Source organism: Hoplias malabaricus, chromosome 1 (genome assembly GCF_029633855.1).
Source record: "Hoplias malabaricus isolate fHopMal1 chromosome 1, fHopMal1.hap1, whole genome shotgun sequence".
In the NCBI taxonomy this organism is placed as follows: domain Eukaryota; kingdom Metazoa; phylum Chordata; class Actinopteri; order Characiformes; family Erythrinidae; genus Hoplias; species Hoplias malabaricus.
The window spans coordinates 14,752,529-14,772,940 of NC_089800.1; the positions used below are offsets into that span (position 1 = coordinate 14,752,529).

The following is a 20,412-nucleotide window of genomic DNA, read 5'->3' on the forward strand; positions in this document are numbered from 1 at the left end:
ACCAAGCAGCTTTAATATTTTCCCTTGATTATGTTAAATCTAGCTAATAAATTCTAAGTGGGTAAGACAAAGAATGTTTTGCACTTTTACATTTAAGCATTCCAACAAACACAACTGAGTGCGACTAAACAGTAAACAAGCTGGGAATGCATATTTCTAAAATGCTAATTTAGCACCTTTGCTTGTATAAGCCTATGAGCAAAGTTAGCAATAATTCCTTTTATTTGGGGGAGTTCAGGTGTGTATTTTGAGAATAAAGACTGAACCAGGGGATCGCTATCAACATTTGGCTTTAGTTTCTAGTGTGGTGGAGGGTCTCAAAATTATTCTCATCTACAACAGGGAGCACTGCAGAAAAGAAAGTTTGGGAACCACTGGTCTATGCAAACAGATATGTGATAAGTCAAATATAAATTTGCAGTCATATTTTATCCAGTGCCCTTTCATATAACAATGCTTATATCAGTAAATCTAACGGAAAGTTGGATTTGCACAACTTTCTCTAATTCAAACGATTATGTAAAAAGAAGAGAGGAAAAACTGATATAAACCATGTTTTACGACCATAAAACAAGTAAATCATAAAACTGGAAATACTTCTATAAAGGCAATATTTGTGCTCCATAAAATTTGATTCAAGTTAATACAGGAGGCATGGACCTTTATTTTGCAATCTCATTGAACTCTCCGTAAGAAAGAAAAAAACAAATGTGAAAGTTACGCCACCTTGTGGTGATACATCGCACTAGAGACGTTATGGCAAAATGAAGCGCTCTGACAGTTTGCAGAAGACAGACAAATCATGAATACAAGAAATGGGCATCCAATTCCTCATTGACATTTATTTTAATACACCTTGCTCTTAACCAATTTATGGGTACCTTTTTTTTTTTAATGTTTTCAAATTATTTACATCTGTACAGTGAAAGCACACATTTCCAAGTGCACACATTACAGTTCTGACCATAAGCGTATATTACCCACAAAAAATAAAAATAAAAAATCCCATTTCAACCTCAACAGTATTGTGCTACACAAATGCAGTGATCAAGGCTGTGAGAAGACCCCTACCACATCATCCATTTTTATCTAGCCTCCTGGGAACTGATGAACTCAAATCTCTCTTCTAAAAAGTTAAGGCAGAGACATATTTCAAGTTTAAATAAAATTCAAGTTTTCAAACACTGTTAATTTATAATGGGTTTTTCTTTTGTACATCTTAAAACTTTATCTGCAATCAAACCTTCATTACTCTGGTGTGTGTAATGGATGAAAATCAACTTGTGACACCCCCTCCCCCCCAAAAAAAGAAAAAAAAAAAAAGAAAAAGAAAAATACTGGAAATCACACAAAAGACATCTGTTTCACGTGGAAATGACACATTCTCCATACAACAGGAAGAAAAAAAAAAAAAAAGATTAGAACTTGCTCTGCCAAAAAAAGGCTAACTAAAAGAGTGAAAAATAACAAAGTAACAACAAAGAGGAAAAAAGACAAACTTCAGAAAATGACACTACAAACAAGCCACTGGTCCATGAGTGCAGGAGGTGCTTCTCAACTGAAGTATAGTCATACACGCACACCTTCAAACCCACCTCAGTAAATCTGGCGATATGAGAAATACAAGTGACAGGATCAATGTTCCCCCAATCCCCTCCTCCTACTGAGATTATAGAACAGCACCAAATTAACCAAGTGACAAACCATAGCACCACGCTAGCATAAAACAACTCTGAGAAGCCAATTACAAAGCTGTACTGTAATAGACAAACACAAACTAGGCACATTATCACATCCCCACCCTCCCACCCTGAGGACTTAAAGCAGTGTGCAGTTCTTCCAGAAACTGATCAGATGACGTGGTTTATTATCTATCCAATGTCTCTGTAAGAGTGCTGAACTGGAACCAGATTTTTTTTTCTTCTCCTTAATGAATGCAATTATTTGGACATGGGAAATCCCTTCTCAGATGTTTGATACACACAGGGTCAGATTTCTGACAAGCAATGTGGGTTTGGGTGAATCTATTAAAAAGAAGGGGTTAAAAAAGAAATGACACAAAAAAGGGAAAAGAAAATGAAGAAGAAAAAAAAGAAGAGAAATTAAGTACATAAAAAAGGCATGCACACAAGACAAGTTACACCAGCTACTTTGCCGTATTGGTACAATTGATAAAAAATGATTATGTGCTGGTTTTAAAATAAAAATCAGAGCTCAAAACTATACTCCAGTGCCAATGCATTAATACATAAAAACTTAACACAAAAAATGACTCGCACAACTTCTCAGATCATGCAGGTGCTAACAGCTTTGACTGTTCACCTTTCTGTAGAAAAGTCCGAAGGAATCAGCCCCAATGCTGTCATTGCCAGTACACTGGGGTTTAGAAAATTATATACACACGTGTTGATTAAAAAAAACTGGGGGAGGAAAAAGAAAAGAAAAGGATTCAATATCAGCACTATTTTAAAGTCAGTATTTCCTACCAGCACTACTTCAACAACAGAAATATTGAGCTCTGGCCAACGCTAATTCAAAATAATTGAACAAATTCTCTCCACAACAGGGCTGCTTGTCCTTGAAAAACACAAAACAAATCTTGTAAATGAAAATGAGAAGGAAACAAAATAAGAAAAAGTACATCAGAGAACCCTTATGCACCCACAAGTGCTTTCATCTGTAGGCCCTGATTCCAGTGACAGTTGTTAATATGTGCATTTACAGTAGGGCTGAGAGAGTGAGCCATGTTGAGGAGCCCTGACACACCGAGCATATCTTCCTCAGTCCCCGGCTGAGCCCTCAGGATTGAAATGAAGAAGCAGAGGAGTCTCCAACACCCTGATGTGACTTCCAGGCCTCTCGGACTCGAGGCGGCGGTGCTTTGACTGAAGGAAGTTTCGTTTCTCTGCATCTGTGCTCCACACAATCAAGGGAGTTGGTGTCTTCCGTAGAAGAACTTGGGGACTTTGGCTCAACTGGAGGTTGCTGCGTCGGTGCCTCTCTTATCCTCTGGCATATCTCTGCATAGCTTGGCTTTCGGGGCTCCTACACAACAATGTCTACATTACAGGACACTGTGTGCATTCAAAATGACTGACAATACACTGATTCTTGTAAACAGTCAGTGGTTATAATGGCTATAATTATTAATGTTTTTTTAAAGCAGTTTACGATCACTTTTATTGAAAAGTCTTTCATCCTTCAGTATGTGGCGATATAAAACGCTCTCTACTCACCATTGATGGATTGCTGAGCTGCACTGAGGGGCTTTTAGCAGCAGGTAGAACTGACGGTGTCTCTGCAGGTACCATCACCTCCTTGGATTTTTCCTCAAATATCTTCAACGAACTACTAGTTTAAAAATATAATTAGATAATTAAATAAATCATAATACACAAAGCAGATACTGAATGATCATTATGAGAGGGACCATATATGGGAATGCCTGATAATGTAACAACAATGGTTCTTAACCTACGACAGTGTGTGCATTGGTGCTTTCCATCAGATACACAGCTGAAAAACAAGAGGAAGCAGCCAACACGTTCTAAAACCTGACGCAAATGCCTGACTCATAACTGCTACATCAGTTATGCCCAATTATTTCCCCATTGTGAGTCCTCATCAATTCCCACTTCTAGACTGTATTTATTAATTGAATCTCCCCATCATATTGCACTAATCAACCTGGAAGTCAGAAGACAATCTCAGGATTCAAGTCATGATAGAATCCAAAGAATATTTTTAAATGGCTATTAATGCAACATCACTGGTCACCTTCAGAGAGAAGATCAAGGACCCAATTCTATGTGAACTTAGACACCCTCATATACAGCAGCGCTGCCCTGTGTACAGAAGAAAGTGATAAAACTGTCTAGAATTGTACATATGTCCTAAAAACACACACACCCTCAGCTAAAACCTGTACCTCAAGGGGGGTACCATTTCTTACATGCTCACTCCATACTCTACAAGGGGATGATATTGTTTTTCATATCAATAGCTATGTGCCCTTGTTTTTATTTGAATAGAGTTTATATAGAGTTAATATATCAAAAACATCCAAACACACCAGTTAAGCAGGGTTATTATTAAAACCAGTGTGTTATTTCTTCTGTAGCACTTTAAAATCATTCTTATAACACATTATGAAATGAAAATTATATTTTATGTATAAAAATATATACAATGTAAAATGTACCATCTCTTGTGGACTGGTGAAGATGGGTTTTGTTGCTCCACTGGAGGCTGAGCTGTGGGAGCAATAACAGTCTGTGCTGATTCTTTGGGGATTCCTAAAGTCACACGACTGATAACTGCATCCTTATTTAGGGGCTGACAAAAGACAAAAGAACCTCTGTGAAATTCCTGTGGCAGTGACCATGCTCAACAGCTGGAGAGTAAGATATCAGGCCGTAGCCCACTCCTACTCAAATACAAACAGCAACACACAATGAATAGTCATCACAGAAACTGACAGCAAAGGCTGCCATGGAGCGCATGTTATCCCTTATAGGGAATGTTACAGCTTCAATCCAAAACCAACAGTGACCCAGAAACATTTCGGGAAACATTTCGTTTTCAATACCAACAATAAATATAAGTGCTAAAAATGAAAACTCAAGGAAATATAATATTTTACATAAGATAAACAGAAACAACATCCCCCAATTATTTTCTGCCATTATCATCTGAGGCAAAATGTAAACATACTTTTTCTTTAGCCACACCAGTGACTATGTCAGACAGTCGGTTCTCCAAACAGTTTTCCATCTTCACTTCAGGTTTCAGATTTCCAGCAGCTCCAGGCAAGGGAGGGAAACTGGATAGACCCAACTCAAAACTTGGGGAGGGGGCACGATCTTGTGTTTGAGGAGGAGATTGTGTGGAGGCTTTCTGTAAAATACAGAATAAAGAAAAGGTTTTACCTACTGTTATTTTCGGCAATGCCTGGCACTAACAAGCTTTTGATTAAGGACAGATTACTTACTGTAAACTTATCATCTCTTCTTTTCTTGTATCCGTAGCCATTTCTCCTTAAAACAATTTCAAATAAAATCAAATGGTTTTGTCTTGTTTGGTATTGCTAGAGCACAGCTAGTAATCTATTTTCCAGTGATCAGCAGAACATGTAAAATCAAATCAAACGGCCCTGAATGCTCCATCAAAGGTCTAAAATATTATTTGAAGGTCTACACAATTACTAAAGAATTACTGACACACTACATATGCATGGCATACATGTGATATATTTATCACAATAAATGTAACCCTGAAATTACTACGCTTACAAATCAAATTTATAATCAGCAAATTCTGTCCTTACAATATTTCAGTTCATTACGTGACCTTTGGTACCACAACCGAAGCAACATCTTTCTTTAATTTTAATAGTAGTTTAGATGATTACCTTCCTCTGCCAATGACAGGGGAGTAGTCTGCTCCATTCATCTCCATTCGTCCACTTCCGACTGGGTCCCTGCGAGGAAAACTTGGTGCACTGGCCAGTCGGGGCCGGCTGCCCATCTGATGGGTGGGTAGCGTGCGAGTTCCATTGGGGACACGCTCAGTGGACAAGTTTGTGAAAGTGCTAGGGTTTTCTAATAAAGCTGTTCCAGGTTCTGCGGTCGGTGCTGTGGGTCGAATATGGCTTTTACTGTGATTCCTAACAGGATAGAAACCCCAGAATTGGCTCTCAAAAACCACTCCAAAAATGACTGAATTGTAAACTGTAAAGGAAAAAGCAACATACCTGTTTCTAGGTTGGTAATGTCTGACAGGCAATGTTGTAGTGGGCGATTTAAAGGTAGAAGATCCAGCAAAGCCATTGATAAATCCAGGGTTAGGGAATGGCGTAACCTGAGAGAAAACACAAACATTCAAACTTACAAAAACACACAATTCAAAACTTTTAAGCATTTCAGAGCATAGACTAAACTCACTAAAGGATCCAAGTAGCTCTGAGTTGTTGACCAGCCTTGAGGGGTGACCAGTCTGTAGATTGGGGGGAACTGCTGCTGTGCCCCATACACGGGTGGGATATAGTAAGAGGTAAAGCGCTGCTGAATGTTTGAGGACATGTCGACAGGCCTGTACCCATTCTTTGGCACAAAAGTGTTGACAGCAATTGCCTTGGCCTTTATCCTTGCCTGGAATCAGGAAAGACAAAAACAGAAACGTGTGTTTTAACAATTTCTCAAAAGAAATGAATTACTTGCCAATAAAAATCACACAGCTATGTTTACCTTTATTGGCTTTCCTTGAAATGTCTTCACTTCCTCTCTGAGATACTGATATGCCTGAAAAACAAAGCCAAATAAATAATAGTTCACAGCACACAAGACCACATCTTTGAGTACTGTTCACATAGACCATCAGGAAGTGGGATGTACGTGATCTAAGTGATGGCATGAATGTTGGTCCCAGATAGTTGTTTTCTATAACTGCTGATATTCTGGGAATTTCATTCACAAAATTCACTAGTAAACAGTTACATCCTGCATGACAATGCACCATGTCACAAAACAAAATTTGTCTCAAGGTGATTTCATGACCATAATAAATTCAGTGTGCTTCCATGTACAGCAATCATGGTAAACATAATCCACAATCTCAAATATGTTTTCAACATCCAATGTTTTCCACATAGAACCAGTGCTAATAAAGTGCTCAATCTGTGTAAAATGACAAAACAAACAAAAAACTACTTTAAACTTACCAGTTGTGCATCTGCTTCAGTCTGAAAGGTGATGAACCAGTTATCGTTATAGGCAAACTCACAGTTGACAAATTTGGGTAATTTTTCACTCTTAAAAAGTGACTCAACTTCCTTAAAAAGGATAAAAAAAAAAGAAAGGAAAGTTTGTTAGCATTATTCCAGTGCCGAGAATACATTTGACATGAATGTTCTAATTAATATTTACCTCAACTGGAGTGGCTTCTGGGACCTCTCTAAGGATAACAATGCATCGATTCTGGTTTGGACGAACTTTTTCACCACATTTATCAACTTGTACCAGAGGAAGTGCTGGAAACATTTTAAAATTGTTATTTAAACCAGGTTAAATGTCCAGTGTGAATTTGTAAAAGTTTGTTTCCAATTTGTTCTCCATAATGCATTACTTACACTTTAAAATATCTGCAATTAGATCCACATCAGTGCTCAGCTTCTTAATCTGATCAAGATTTGCCACTGTCACGATTGGCACATACTGGTCACTGTCCATTTGTGAGATGAGGTACATATCATTGGCTAGATTCTCCCTGTGGCAACAAATAAGACAGAAAAAATATAAATAGCATTTACAGAGGCTAAGGACCCTTCAATATTTTCTTTTGTTCATTGAACAGTACTTCACATTGTCAAACAACCTCCCACATAGACAGAAATGTGTGCCCACTGAAATCATGGCCAATAACATTCATTTGATAAACCAGAAGTTGGACAAGTCTTGCAAAGGATGTCCCATAAACAAGGCTAAATATTTAAAAAGACCAGTCTAAATCGTACAGATTCATATGCGACCAAGCAGCATAATCAGTACTGGGTATAAAAGTATAAAAGTAATTACCGGGAAAGGCAAAACTCTAATGTGGCTTTTAGCTGTTCTCTAAGGTCTTCAAGCTGCCTGGAGGAGTCTGAAACATCACCTCCTTTTGAAGGAAAAAATGTGAGAGATTTTTAAAAATAGATAACATAAAACTCAAGTATAAATACAGTGTAATATATATATATATATATATATATAAAATTTATTTACCTTTTAAATCTGTCTCTTGCTGTAATGCAGGGGGCAACTGATTGACTGTGCTTCCCATATCGTCTGTGTCTGATGGCAATGCTGAAGGCAGTTTTACTGAGATAGGTAACTGTTGTTCATTCCATTTCTCTTTGTCATTGCTGGTAACACAACCTAGAGGGATAATTATAATATTTATGTTATGGAATTTTAAGAGATAAAAGTGGGCGACTTAGCCTGTGAATGTTTTTTCCAAGTGTGCTCAAGGAGAAATGCAGAACAAATTCCAACTACTACAGAAGTGTTAATCTGCCACGATTCTCAAGTATTCAGTAAAATCCACAGACAATTTTAGTGATTATGGGAAATATGGCTACACCACCTTATGCTTTCCTAGCAAGAGTCCAAGTCATTAATCATGATTTTGAGTTTACAGTAATCTATGAAATCTAAAACAATAAATACTGGTTTAAAAATATATATTTTTAATTTAGAAGATCAGATTCTAATTGTTTTCTTTTATTAATACCTATATACAATGCTGTTTCCAATATGCAAAAGTAAGTAATAAAGTAGTAGTCAATCTCAGTTTAACCTGTTTTGACTAGTAACATGTTCCAATAACTAGTCCTAAGCAACTAAACGTCTGTACAACATTAACATTATTTGATCCAACACTGACAAAATTAAATTAAATTGTGAATGAATTGCCAATGTTTTATTTGTACAATAGTTCTGAGGTTTTACCTCCTGAGTCAGTATTTGGTGGATCACTGGCATCTTCTACCCATGACCGGAGAGAGTCCTGCATGTAAGACTGTCCTGAAGCTTCCTGATTAGGTACATAACTGCCCCACGCCTTTGCATTTGGATTGAGTTCTGAAACCTTGGTAGCCTCCTAAGGTTAAAAAAAAATAAGTGAATAAATAAAACAAAAGTACCGCAGACTTCAACAACCAACTGTAAAAGACATATTCAATGACTGAAAAGCTTTAAGGTTTAAAGCTTTAAACACAGAGTCTCACAGATCAGACCGAACAAATGTGTTAGACATATGCTGTTAAGATACACTCACAAGTTCATTGTCAGCATTCTGCCAGTTCCATATACAGGTGCCATCAGATACTAACAGGCTGTAAGGGTAGGTGGTAGTGAAGGCTTGGACACCCTCTGAATTGATACAGTGAGTTATATTTTCCTGTTCTTTATGTCCTTCCAGCATTTCTTCCTCAATGCGACAATGGTTCCAAGCTGTCTCCAAGGCATATTTTTGTATTTGCGTCTCAAAAATGTGTGTTTCAGGCTCCCCATGCCATACTGACAAGTAATGATTTGAATCTCCATCCTCATTCAACAGAGATTTGCCAAGAAGGTCAGAAACCATGTTTAGCATACCCTGGTCTTCTTTGGATTCATTTATGCACCTCTCTTCTTGAGTATTTTCAGTCTGCCAAGGGAGAGCAGCTTTGTCCACACTGCGAAGATGAATCTCATATGAGGGAGTGCTGGCGTTAATGTCAACCTGGTCAGGTTCTACAGGTAGTGGAATAGCTTTGTTAAGGCAAGTTGTTTCATCTTTACCATCAGACACTGCGTTTGATTTGGACAGACACATTTCATAATCACAAGTGGAACTGCTGTATGGTTCAAGTTGGTATCCCTGAGTCCTGCTTGGCAGAAAGCACTCCATGGATGCACCAGTACAGTCATGTCCTTCTATGGCACACGATGGTTCTCCAATTTCAAACAGTGGTCTCATGGTACTCACAAGAGGAATGCTGTAGTCAAACATTGTCCTTTCCTGTCCAGTGCCAATCATGCACATGTCTTGCAGATCTCCAGGCTTTGACTCTGGCTGTTGATTGGACCCATCTGAAGTGCCTTGCATGTCATTGGCAGCCTGCCCCAAGAGAAGGCCAGAGGGAATGCAAGCACTCTCACTAAGCATACTGTTTTTAGACAGTGTGGCACTGTTAGAAACCTCAGACACCTCAGTGAGGGAAGACAAGCTTGTAGGAAAATCATCCTGTGCGTTAGTGTCTGCATTCCCCTTACTATCTCCTAAAGTGAAAGAGATTTCTTGGTCATGAACCCTGTGTTCAAGGTTTAGATAACTGTGGGAATGTAGTAATTCTGTGCCTTGCGGTAGTTCCATTTTACAACCAGTTTTGATATCAGCACAGCTTGAAGAAATCTGCCTCAAGCATTTCTGTCCATCTTCACTAAAGCACTCAGAGGCAGCTGGTATATTCTCATTCTCTTTTAAGTCAGACATCTCTTGTACTTTGGTGTTAACGCATTCCTCGGCTAAAGCAGGTAACATTGCCTTCGTTTGTTTTTCATGACAATTTCCAAGCTGTTTTGATCTTTCATTATTACAAAAATGACTAAGAGTAGGATGGTTTTGTGGAGTATGTGTCATATTGTTGCTATCCTCAGAGCAGCCTGCGTTAGATGCAACATAAGCATTAGTTGAAACGCCTACAATGACAAAATCAGGGCTTGACAGCTGTGCTGGCATCAAATTCAACATATGATCAAAGTCATTTACTGAGCTTGGATTAAGATCATCACCTTGAAGTAAATGATCAGTGTTTGAAGGGTTCATATTTGTGACAGCAGGTAGCAAATTATCTATTTTCACTTCCTCATTTACAGTATCAGTTTCTGAGAAGTCAGAAGAAACGACAGAGTTGATGTCCTGAATGTCAAGGTTAATTTCTCTTTTCTTGTCATCATCATGAGATGACAGAGGAACTTTGTTTTCAGGATAATCTACCAGCCCTAATTGAAAAGAAGTATCTGCCTCAAGGACATTAGTATTTTCTCCACAGATATCAGATGTAACAGGCTTCAAATTCTGAAGTGTGCTAAACTCGCCAGTAACAGATTCCACTTTCGATATATTATGTGCAAAATAACTTAAAGAGGCACACAAGCCTGACATGCTGCTTGCTTTACTATTTGAGCTGTTTTTAGAGTTCACATTCAGTCTTTTACCTTCTTGGAAGTTGACTCCTGTTCTACATTTCTGAACTTCAATATCACTCTCATTTTCTAATGAAGATGTGACCAAAACGATATCCTTAAAGCTTTCAGCTGTTTCAGAGGTGTTAAAATCATGTAATGATTCTTTGTGACATTTCTCACTAGTGGTATTATTGGATAAATGCTGACTAGATTCCATCACTGTCCCTTGTAAAGATGAGTGACTTTCTTCAGAGTTGTTAAATGAGGAATAGTAACAGCATGCTGTTTGTGCAGCACAAATCCCAGAATAATGACATGCACCATCTATAAGGTCATGGTCTATTTCAGTCTGCAATTTCACATATGCGTTAACTGGTTCAGTAGGGTCAATATCTATTAAACGTTCATAATTTTCCACAGCATCTTCTTTGTTCTCACACTCAAATTCTGATGAAGCCCCTTGTGGTTCTTGGGTTGGTGTCTCCAAAGGGCATATTTCAAAGTCCACTCCTGGCTTTTTCTGTTCAGATGCACATGAACCCTCTGTGTGTGCATTAACAGAATGCTTACGTACATGTGCTAAGTCAACATGATTTACAAAAGTCTCACAACTTATCTGTGATTGGTTTTGTCCACCAGACTTTCTTTCAAGCAAGTCGGGTGTCTTTTCATCAGCAGGCTTATCTGAAGAAGTGACAGAAGACATTATACTTGATTGATGACCATGCTTTTCACATGTGCTGCCAGCCAACTGTTTTGATATTTTTTCTTCAAGAGAAACAGGAACATGCTTTTCTGACACTGCATTTGTATTCTCTGACCTAAGGAATGTCCCAAGGAGGTCAGGAAGTGTATTATCATTTTTCACAGAAAAACCTCTGACTGAGAGTCTTTCGGAACACAACTGATCATCTTGTTGAAGTGCTTTGATTTTATACCCATTTTTGAAAGTCCCATTTGAAGGATCTGAGGCTGATATTCTGTATTCACTATTCAAAAGTAAGGAGTTACTAAACATTATTGATTCCGTGTCAGCTAAAATACTTTTCTGATCAAACACCACAGGTGGTATTTCACACTCACCCTCCAAATCCTCTGCATCAATTGAGCAGATGCTGTAGAAGCTCTGAGTTCTTCTTTTAAAATTAGAATTACTCTCCTCTATATCACAAAACTTTCCACGATACTCTTTATCATATGGACATGTGGTTGCTGCCAAAGATCTGTCTTCTGACTTCTCCTTAAGAGTGCTTTGCACCTGTGCAAACTTCTTGGAGTCAAGGTTGCTTGAAGAGCCTGTTGCTCTGATGAAATGACTGTTTGGTACAACAGTGGATGCAGTAGCCACGTCTTCACTTTTCCAGTTTATTCCTGTTAAATCACGGTGAGATGGTTGGACTTCACAAAACCAGTTTGATCGTTTCGCTGCATTTTCAGCTATTTGTTTCTTTACAGTGTTCAACATAGCCTTCTCTGTATTCTGAGGAAAGGCCAGACCAGAGTCTCCACCATGTCCATGTAAATGTTTTGAAGCTTCTGTATCATTTCCATTCTGTTCCAAAACTTGACTAAGAGGATGCTCACCATTAGGTTCACACCAAAGTAATGTGCCGTCCTGTACACTGCTGCTTCTCTTATCAATGGGATTGAGACACACTGAGAGGTCTGTGGAGGAAGAATTGGATCCGGAATCCAAGGCTACGTTCGTCTCTCCATGTTCAGGAGGCATGTCCTCGGCTAGTTCAGCCACAGAGCAAGCACAATTTTTGACACCATTAACTGCGCAGCTTTCAGTAACTGATGTTTGTAGAAGGCTTGTTCTTTCGCTAACCAAATTAGGATTCAGCTCTTTACTAAAACAACACCCCATATTAAAATTCTAACAAAAATGTTACCAACAAACAAACCTCTTACAGTTACATTTAAAGAGAATGTCCGAGTGGAAGAGAGGAAAGGAGAAAAAGAAAGGGAGGTGCAATATGGCTGTCTACCCCCTCCCTGTACTCAAAATAGCACATATAAATTTGTACAACTGACTCACATGGCCCTGTCACTCAAACACAAACTTCTAAATCCTTTGATTGAGTTGTGTGAACGGGATCAGCTCAGAGCAGAAATGGATAAATTTATTATCTTAAAAAACACTAGAGAAACATAGATTATAGTTTGAAACTAAAATATTAATGGAAACACAGATTATACTGCGTATGAAGACATTTTTGCATCTGAGTGACAGAGGGTAATATCCACAATAAATTATACAAATCAGGCAATACAATGCTTTTACTATACCAAAAGCAGAATCTCTTTCTTCTTCTCTTCCTGTGACTGCTGCACCTGTGGCTCAGCTATATCTTTCCCTTCCTGGTCTGAAGTCATGAGCCGTCCAGGTTTGGGCTCTTTTAAAAAGAGCTCCTGAGATCACCAGGGAGGCTACTGTGAAAGACATAAAAACAGACAAAAACACCAATCAAATCAAGGTAAAAAGCAGCATAACAGAGCTAGGTTACTAGGTTCAAACAACCGCCACTTTTCTTTGACACGGACAGGTGCTGCTAGAAAACCCAAACCTAAATCTTTGAGGCCATTTTTTTTTGGCAAATAAACTGTTTGTTTATATTTATTTCCAATCTGATTCTCCCCTTTGCAGAGAATTTGACTACAGTGAGGTATGAACAAAAGCTTTAACAAATGCAGCTTCACAGAAACAGATTTTTGTCATCACAAAACATCACTGACCCATTTAGATATAGACACAGGTATTCAGATATACATAGGAGTGTAGTTAAACTGACATAAATAATTGGGTTTCTTTATATTTTTTATTTAATACAATATTATAAATATAAACAATAAACTCCAATAAAACCATGCAGAAATCCCACAGCACAAATAAAGAAGCAGTCTTCCAACGTGAAACTATGTGAAATATCCATGATTTGGGTGTCTATGGTGATCCACGTTGAGGCAGCTCGTGTAGAAATCACACATTAGCAACAGGGCAACAAAAACAAAAAAATTATTTTACTAGGTGAATGCTACTTTTATTTAGTTAATGAATCTAAACCAAATATAGAAATCTATGTTAAAGACCATTTCCAGCACAGTGAAAAAACCTCTCTGATTCAGAAAGTAAAGACAACCTCCTTTATATTTCCTATACTCCAAACAAAGTTAAACAGTGTAGTCACTGCTGTAGTAAACCCAGGGTAGCAATGACTGAAGCTCTACTTTTACTATTGACCACTACTAAAAATTAAAGGTCAGTATTCTGGTTAAAAAAAAATAAAAAAACAGTGTTTAAGTCCGTTATTCCATGCACATTACAGTCTAATATACATGTTTATTTTAGCCAGTAACATGTTTCTTTAAATGGAATTTGTATGAATTAATGAAATATAGAAACACATTCAGGAATTTAAGGGAGAACAGGGTTTGTCATGTCAGAAATCATGTCAATCAACTGCATTATTCAATATGTAACATAATATTATATATATTCAATAATAACCACGAATGGTTTCAGATTAGATTTGCTGTCATTTAGAATAAGAGAAACAGGATAACATGTAGAAAAAACTATGGTAACTGAGGAAATATTAACATTTATAGCAGGGAGGATGAGAGTTACAGTACAGAGCTCTACCTAACTTTTACACCACCTTCACAAAACTGTTCAGACACATACTTTTGTATGTTTTAGATTTGTTTACAGTTTAAAAGTCAAATAGCAAAGTGATCAAATACATTAAAAACACCAACTTTATTTACACAGCCTGCTCACACCATTCAACAAGTGACTAGAGGTGACAAAAATCTCTCTTGAACAGTTAACTATTCCAAGCCGGTGTACACGCAAAGGGAGAGAGACACAAACACACACAATCGCACACATAGGCAAGCGCGCAAAATGCAGAAACCATATGCAGAACGTTGTTTCCCCAAACGCTGTTGGCAATTTGACAAGGATAACGCTAGCTTTCAAACTGTTAACATAAGACAACAACTTAAATCTCCCGTTAGCAAATGCAGCCGACTGTAAGTAAATTTGGGTATCTTAAAACTATCAGATCAATCACTTGTGTTAACAGGCTGTTGAGTTGAGATGTGAGCAATAGATTTTAAGGTTTGAATAGATCTTAAAGTTTGCTAGCTAGTTTTGCTGGTTAAAGGATAACGAATACTACAATTCCCAAATAACATTACTTGGATTTTCTTACTATATGCCCAGAATCAATGTGTAAACCTTGTAAACATTGTATGTTATGAAGAGTGGCCAAATAAATATATTAAGCTTTGAAAGCTAGGAATTAAAGGCTTACTGTGTTCTCTCAGGAAACATATCCGGGCATGTTTAATATCATCCACTAATGTCTGCATGTAGAATGGTGAAATGGACAAAAGGGGAAGCTCTAACATCACGCTATAGCAGCCCAACTCAAAATTTCCTGCGGCTGTGCCTGTAGCGAGCGGAGGCATTGGCCTATGCAGATTATCTCAGAATTGCATTAACAGGCCAGATTAATCTGCCAAGCGATTAATCATTTGAACACTGATTACAAGTGACTGGAGCATCAAAATGATCTCGAAGCTGTAATTGTAAGGTGCAAATATTTCATAGTGGGCGGCACGGTGGCGCAGCAGGTAGTGTCTAAGTCATACAGCTCCAGGGAGGTTGTGGGTTTGCGTCCCACTCCGGGTGACTGTCTGTGAGGAGTTTGGTCTGTTCTCCCTGTGTCTGCGCGGGTTTCCTCAGGTTTCCTCCCACAGTCCAAAAACTCATGTTGGTATGTGGATTGGCGTCTCAAGTGTCCGTATGTGTGACTGTGTGTGAGTGTGTGTGTGTGTGTGTGTTTGTTTCACCCTGTGAAACACTGGCGGCTTTCCAGGGTGTATTCGTGCCTTGCCCTCAATGATTCCATGTAGGATCTGGACCCACCGTGACCCTCAATTGGATAAGCACTTACAGATAATGAATGAATGAAAGAAATATTCCATAGTGTTCCTTTAACAATAAAAAAATTTTAACAATAGAGAGAAAAATTGCTCAAAAAAGCATCAATAAAAATATTTTAATCCAAAGACATACTCAGAATATTGTAACGCTGTTGTTTGTGTCTTTATTTGTTAAGTACAACAGAACAGTGATGTGGCGTTGCTTCGTCAACTTTCTAATTCAAAGTAATATATCTCCGCTGGAAAATGACAACAGATCATTTCTAAATACTCAGTCTTACATCAGAATACAACCAACCTAATTCTCCTGGCATGTGAAGCAGGAACTTCACATCCATTACTGCATATAATGTCAGACATCCCAAACTGGTTTTCTATTTAAATGATGGGCTGTTAGCCAGACTGGAAACAAAAAGGTTTGGTTTACCATGCAGTACATTGGCTACAGCCTTTTCATCATTTAGAAGCTCAATTTAAAGTAAGCAGTAAATACTGAGATGAACAGGAAACCTAGAGCTGTTTTGCAGTCCTTAAATACTTGCACATGTATTAATCAATTAATTTTGTTTTTTGTTTTTTGGAGGGGGGGCATATTTTATAACTCTGATGACCATCATCCAGCCTTCAGAAAGAAATTTCAGTTTCAGTCACAGACCAGCCATTGAAAAAAAGTTGCTCCCCTGTTCCCCCAGTCTCCATTTCATCTCCCCTAACTTTAGCTACCAAAAGAAGGCACATTACTAGAATATTTAGTCAAACAATTAAGCAACAGACTTTGTAAGCATTTCCAGTGTATTAAAACATTACATATACATAATATTTTGAGGCACATTATAGTTTATTCAAGTTTTAAAACATGTAGACACAGTGATGTTAATATCTTACAATTATCCAGCCTTTGTTTGTTTATTATTTTTTTCATGAAGATATTCCCATTTTCATTAACAATGCTTTACATATGTTTATAAATATGCCATCAAAATTGTGTGTCAAATAGTGCAGAAGGTACACACTTCCACACTAGTACTGAGTTCTGGGCTGTCAAATATCCAGCATAAAATAGGATAGTTTTACTCTTCTCCTACCAATGCAGGTACATTTAAGTTAGGGCTATAATATCACTAGCAACATACAGCATGTAACTTAAAGAGAAATTTCATAAATGACTTTATAACGCATTTGATGATTTAACTAGCAGCAGGATGAATGACAACAGCTTATACACACATGTGTGTGTGTGTGTGTGTGTGTGTGTGTGTATATATATATATATATATATATATATATATATATATATATATATATATATATATACACACACACACACACACACACACACATAGGTGTAATAAAATTATATTTGACTAATATTAAAGGTGTTATATACAATTTCAACACAATATTTTTGTAATATTCGACAATGTGTATATTGTTCTTTTTTTGTTTCACTTTACATTAAAAACAAATCAATTACCCTCCACATTTTAACCTCCTAAAAACGAATCTCTATTCATTATAATTGTATATCCAGGAAAAAAAAAACCTAAACTCTTTAAAAGTAGATTAGCTAACACTACCCCTTCACCTCCATTCAGTACAGACAGGTGTACACAGGTGTGATCTCTCTCTGCCTCTAGCTTCACTTTCCATTCCACTGTCCAGTAGGTCGACAGGATCGGGTCTTTGAGTTTATGACATAAGAAACCCTGGCTGAACTTGCTCGTTTGTGACAGTCTCAGGAACACTGCAGTTTCAAAGAAGAAATGCTCAGCCATTGTGTTGACTGCTCACTTTGCTCAATATACGTCTTCCAGCGTATAAACAACAAAATGTAGCGTTATTAACAAAAAGTCGTTTTTTTTACTTAAAAGGGAAATCCAACAATTGTCACAATTCAGGTATTTGGTCCAGATAGTACAGCTAGTATCACACTTCGCTTATTTATCACAACTCAGATCGTCATTCCAATACTGAACAATACTGACTGTTATCGCACATCGTGAGTTTCCCCTAATATCGTGAAGGCCGGAGAGATTCAAGCAGGGCTCTGTTACGCTACCCTCAAACTCTTATATACCTTTTCGGATTTAACACTACTTTTCCTTTATTAACACTGCGTATACACTCACACTAGACAAATGTAGGTTCAGTAGAAGCCCTGAAAACAGTAAATAAAATCACCAAAAAGTTGATGTAGACAACTTCTTGTTCCTACACTATAAATACATTTCTCGAAAACATTATTTAACATCATAATTCCCCCACACACCCAAAAGGGACAAACACATCAATACTGAAGATGTGCGGAAATATCCTCTAACAAAAACAAGGTTAGAATATTATCAGCCAACACCAGTAACTACTAGCACGAAGCGCCTAGGCTAGTTAGCTTGCCGGCTAGCTCGTTTTAGCATAACCGCACAGCATGATGAGCCATCATGGCTAACTTCAGCGCTAAGCTATCGTTAAACTACTGAAGCCAAGTTACATAACAAGCAGCTGGACTGGCCAACACTGCCCAACTCCAGCGAACAGTCGCAATACAAGCATCTGCTACACAAAGATAGAAGAGCACAGTGCCAGACTCACCTATTCGAGCTGAAGCTTTAGCTCCTCCGCTCTCCAGAGGTTGGGTTTGGGCCGAAGCTCTTCACAAAATAAACCAGCCCTCAGTCCATGACAGCACTGGAAATAACACCGAGACACGACAGAAACGACCGTTACAAATCGCCCAGCTCCTATCGGACAGGCTGTAAACGGACCAAATGAGTCTTGCCTGGTTTTGCTTAGACGTAGAAATGGATTTCTCGGCTAATGGGGATCAATAACTTTTTACAATCTTGTAACACGGACCGAAGCCAGCTAGCCAGCAGCTAGCCAGCCATCACCGCGGACTCGGAGCTGTTATTCTTCGAATCCGTGCGACAACGGACCGACCGTTTCTGACCGCGACAACACCGACTCACACCAACCACTACCGCACAACGCTTAACCCCCGGAATTAAACGGACTAGAAAAGAAAGCGAGAGAAACCTATCGTTCGTAACGCCTCCCCACTATTTGTATTTTCAGTTTAGCTCAGCGATGTTAAGATACATCCGCAGCTCAAACCGAACTGAGTCCGAATCCGCCGGGAATCGGTTCACTTTCCGAGTCAGAATCAACTCTCCATTCTACGCAATGTAAAAATTTGAAGAAATGTTTAAGACAATGTATACGTATACTCTAAATGATATATCGCAACACTATTGAATACAGAGTAGTTTTTCATATGCATACATAACGTACATAGGTATTACTTTATTTCAGATTTGAACACATCAGGGTTATCTGTGTATATGTATCAGATTAACAAAATCAGGAGAGAGAAACGTATCTGTTCTGTTACAGATTACAGTTACCATAGTGAATTTGTACTAGTTACAAAAAAAAATCCAACTAGTACAAATGTAAGTTCAAACTGCACACATGCACAGTCATAACTCATGATCATTTGCTGAATAATAAATTTGTCCCACAAAATACAGATACATTTAATCATTTTGGAAAGTTGGTTGAGGCAGCAGGAATTTAATATATGATTGTGCTCTATCAGGCAGAGCTTTTATTTATTTATTTATTTATTTTTTTAGACTTGATGGATGAGTATCAGACATAAGCCTAAACATGCTTAGTTTATTTGTTTGTTTGTAACATTGGTTTGAATCGATTGAATCTGGCACTCGATTCATTGAAACACTTGGTTCAAAAGAATCGGATCCCTAAATAGAATCAGTAAAATCCCGCCTCATTTCTCCGCAGGATTTCTTCGGTTGGTCGAGTGTTCGTGTACGGACACCAACAGGGGCCAAACAATTACGAAACGTAAAATGGTTTTCCTTCAAAGATGGTGGGCAAAACATTGCTATCTACATATTGCACATTTTATATATATATGCATGCCAAAGCAATTTCAACAAGATAATTCAAGTGCACAACATGTAAATTTATATGAATACATGAAATGAAGTGCATGCATTGCTGAAAGAGCTCCCTTTAAAGTTAAAAAATGTGATTAATATTTCAAGTTTGGAACTATTAAACAAACATCCATGTCTGAAATATAATTAGAGTTTTTAGACACTGATGCCAAACAGTTATATTCATGTTATCAGTACATTAATTAATCTGCAATTTATTTGTGAGGGTGCATTGCTTAAAAACGTTTTTGTACATACAGTGATCAGACCAAATATTAAGATGACCTCCTTGTTTGTAAATTAATTCATCTTTTTTTAACTCCACTTACCATGTATCTGGACTTTGTAGTTTTGCAATTACAGGTTGTAGTCTACATGTTGCTTCATACTATGTTTGTTCTTTCACTTTGTTCTTCAATGGTCAGGACAAACACTGCAGTGATATTGACATGGTTGTGCTGGTACAAATTGTTCAGACACAGCAGGGCAGCTGGAGTTTTCAAATACCTCTGTGTCCCTGCTGGACTAAGAATAGTCCACCAACCAAAAATAGCTAGCAAGTTGCAACAAGGTACATATGTCTAACGGAGTGGGCAGTTAATAGGCACAGTGTTTAAAAACTTCAGCAGCCGTGCTCTGTCTGATCCACGCAACACACACACCACTGCAGCACTGCGAATGATCTATGAACCAAATCTGCTCTCCTGTGGCCAAATAGGGGTCATGACCATTGAAGAACAGGGTGAAAAGCCCCCACAATATGCAGTGCAAAAGACCACAGCCTACAT

General features: G+C 38.0%; 1 protein-coding gene across 4 annotated transcripts; it reads right to left on the reverse strand.

The window, feature by feature from the left end:
- Window positions 1-644: 644 nt before the first annotated feature.
- larp4b (La ribonucleoprotein 4B) lies at window positions 645-18,764 on the reverse strand. Of its 4 annotated transcripts, XM_066646857.1 has the most exons (18): window positions 18,255-18,764; window positions 17,251-17,409; window positions 13,002-13,142; window positions 8,487-8,637; window positions 7,761-7,913; window positions 7,572-7,653; window positions 7,127-7,263; window positions 6,924-7,027; window positions 6,719-6,829; window positions 6,246-6,299; window positions 5,943-6,149; window positions 5,753-5,859; window positions 5,411-5,665; window positions 4,991-5,036; window positions 4,714-4,896; window positions 4,202-4,335; window positions 3,237-3,351; window positions 645-3,045 (listed from the first exon to the last, which is right to left on the reverse strand). In XM_066646857.1, the coding sequence occupies exons 3-18, from the start codon at window positions 13,086-13,088 to the stop codon at window positions 2,800-2,802; spliced, it is 2,172 nt and encodes a 723-aa protein (XP_066502954.1). In that variant the 5' UTR covers window positions 13,089-13,142; window positions 17,251-17,409; window positions 18,255-18,764; the 3' UTR covers window positions 645-2,799. The 4 variants fall into 4 exon arrangements, with proteins under 4 accessions (XP_066502954.1, XP_066502956.1, XP_066502955.1 ...); XM_066646859.1 differs by lacking the exon at window positions 17,251-17,409 and having other exon boundaries at window positions 4,991-5,033; window positions 13,002-13,145; XM_066646858.1 differs by lacking the exon at window positions 17,251-17,409 and having other exon boundaries at window positions 3,237-3,348; window positions 13,002-13,145.
- Window positions 18,765-20,412: the final 1,648 nt, after the last annotated feature.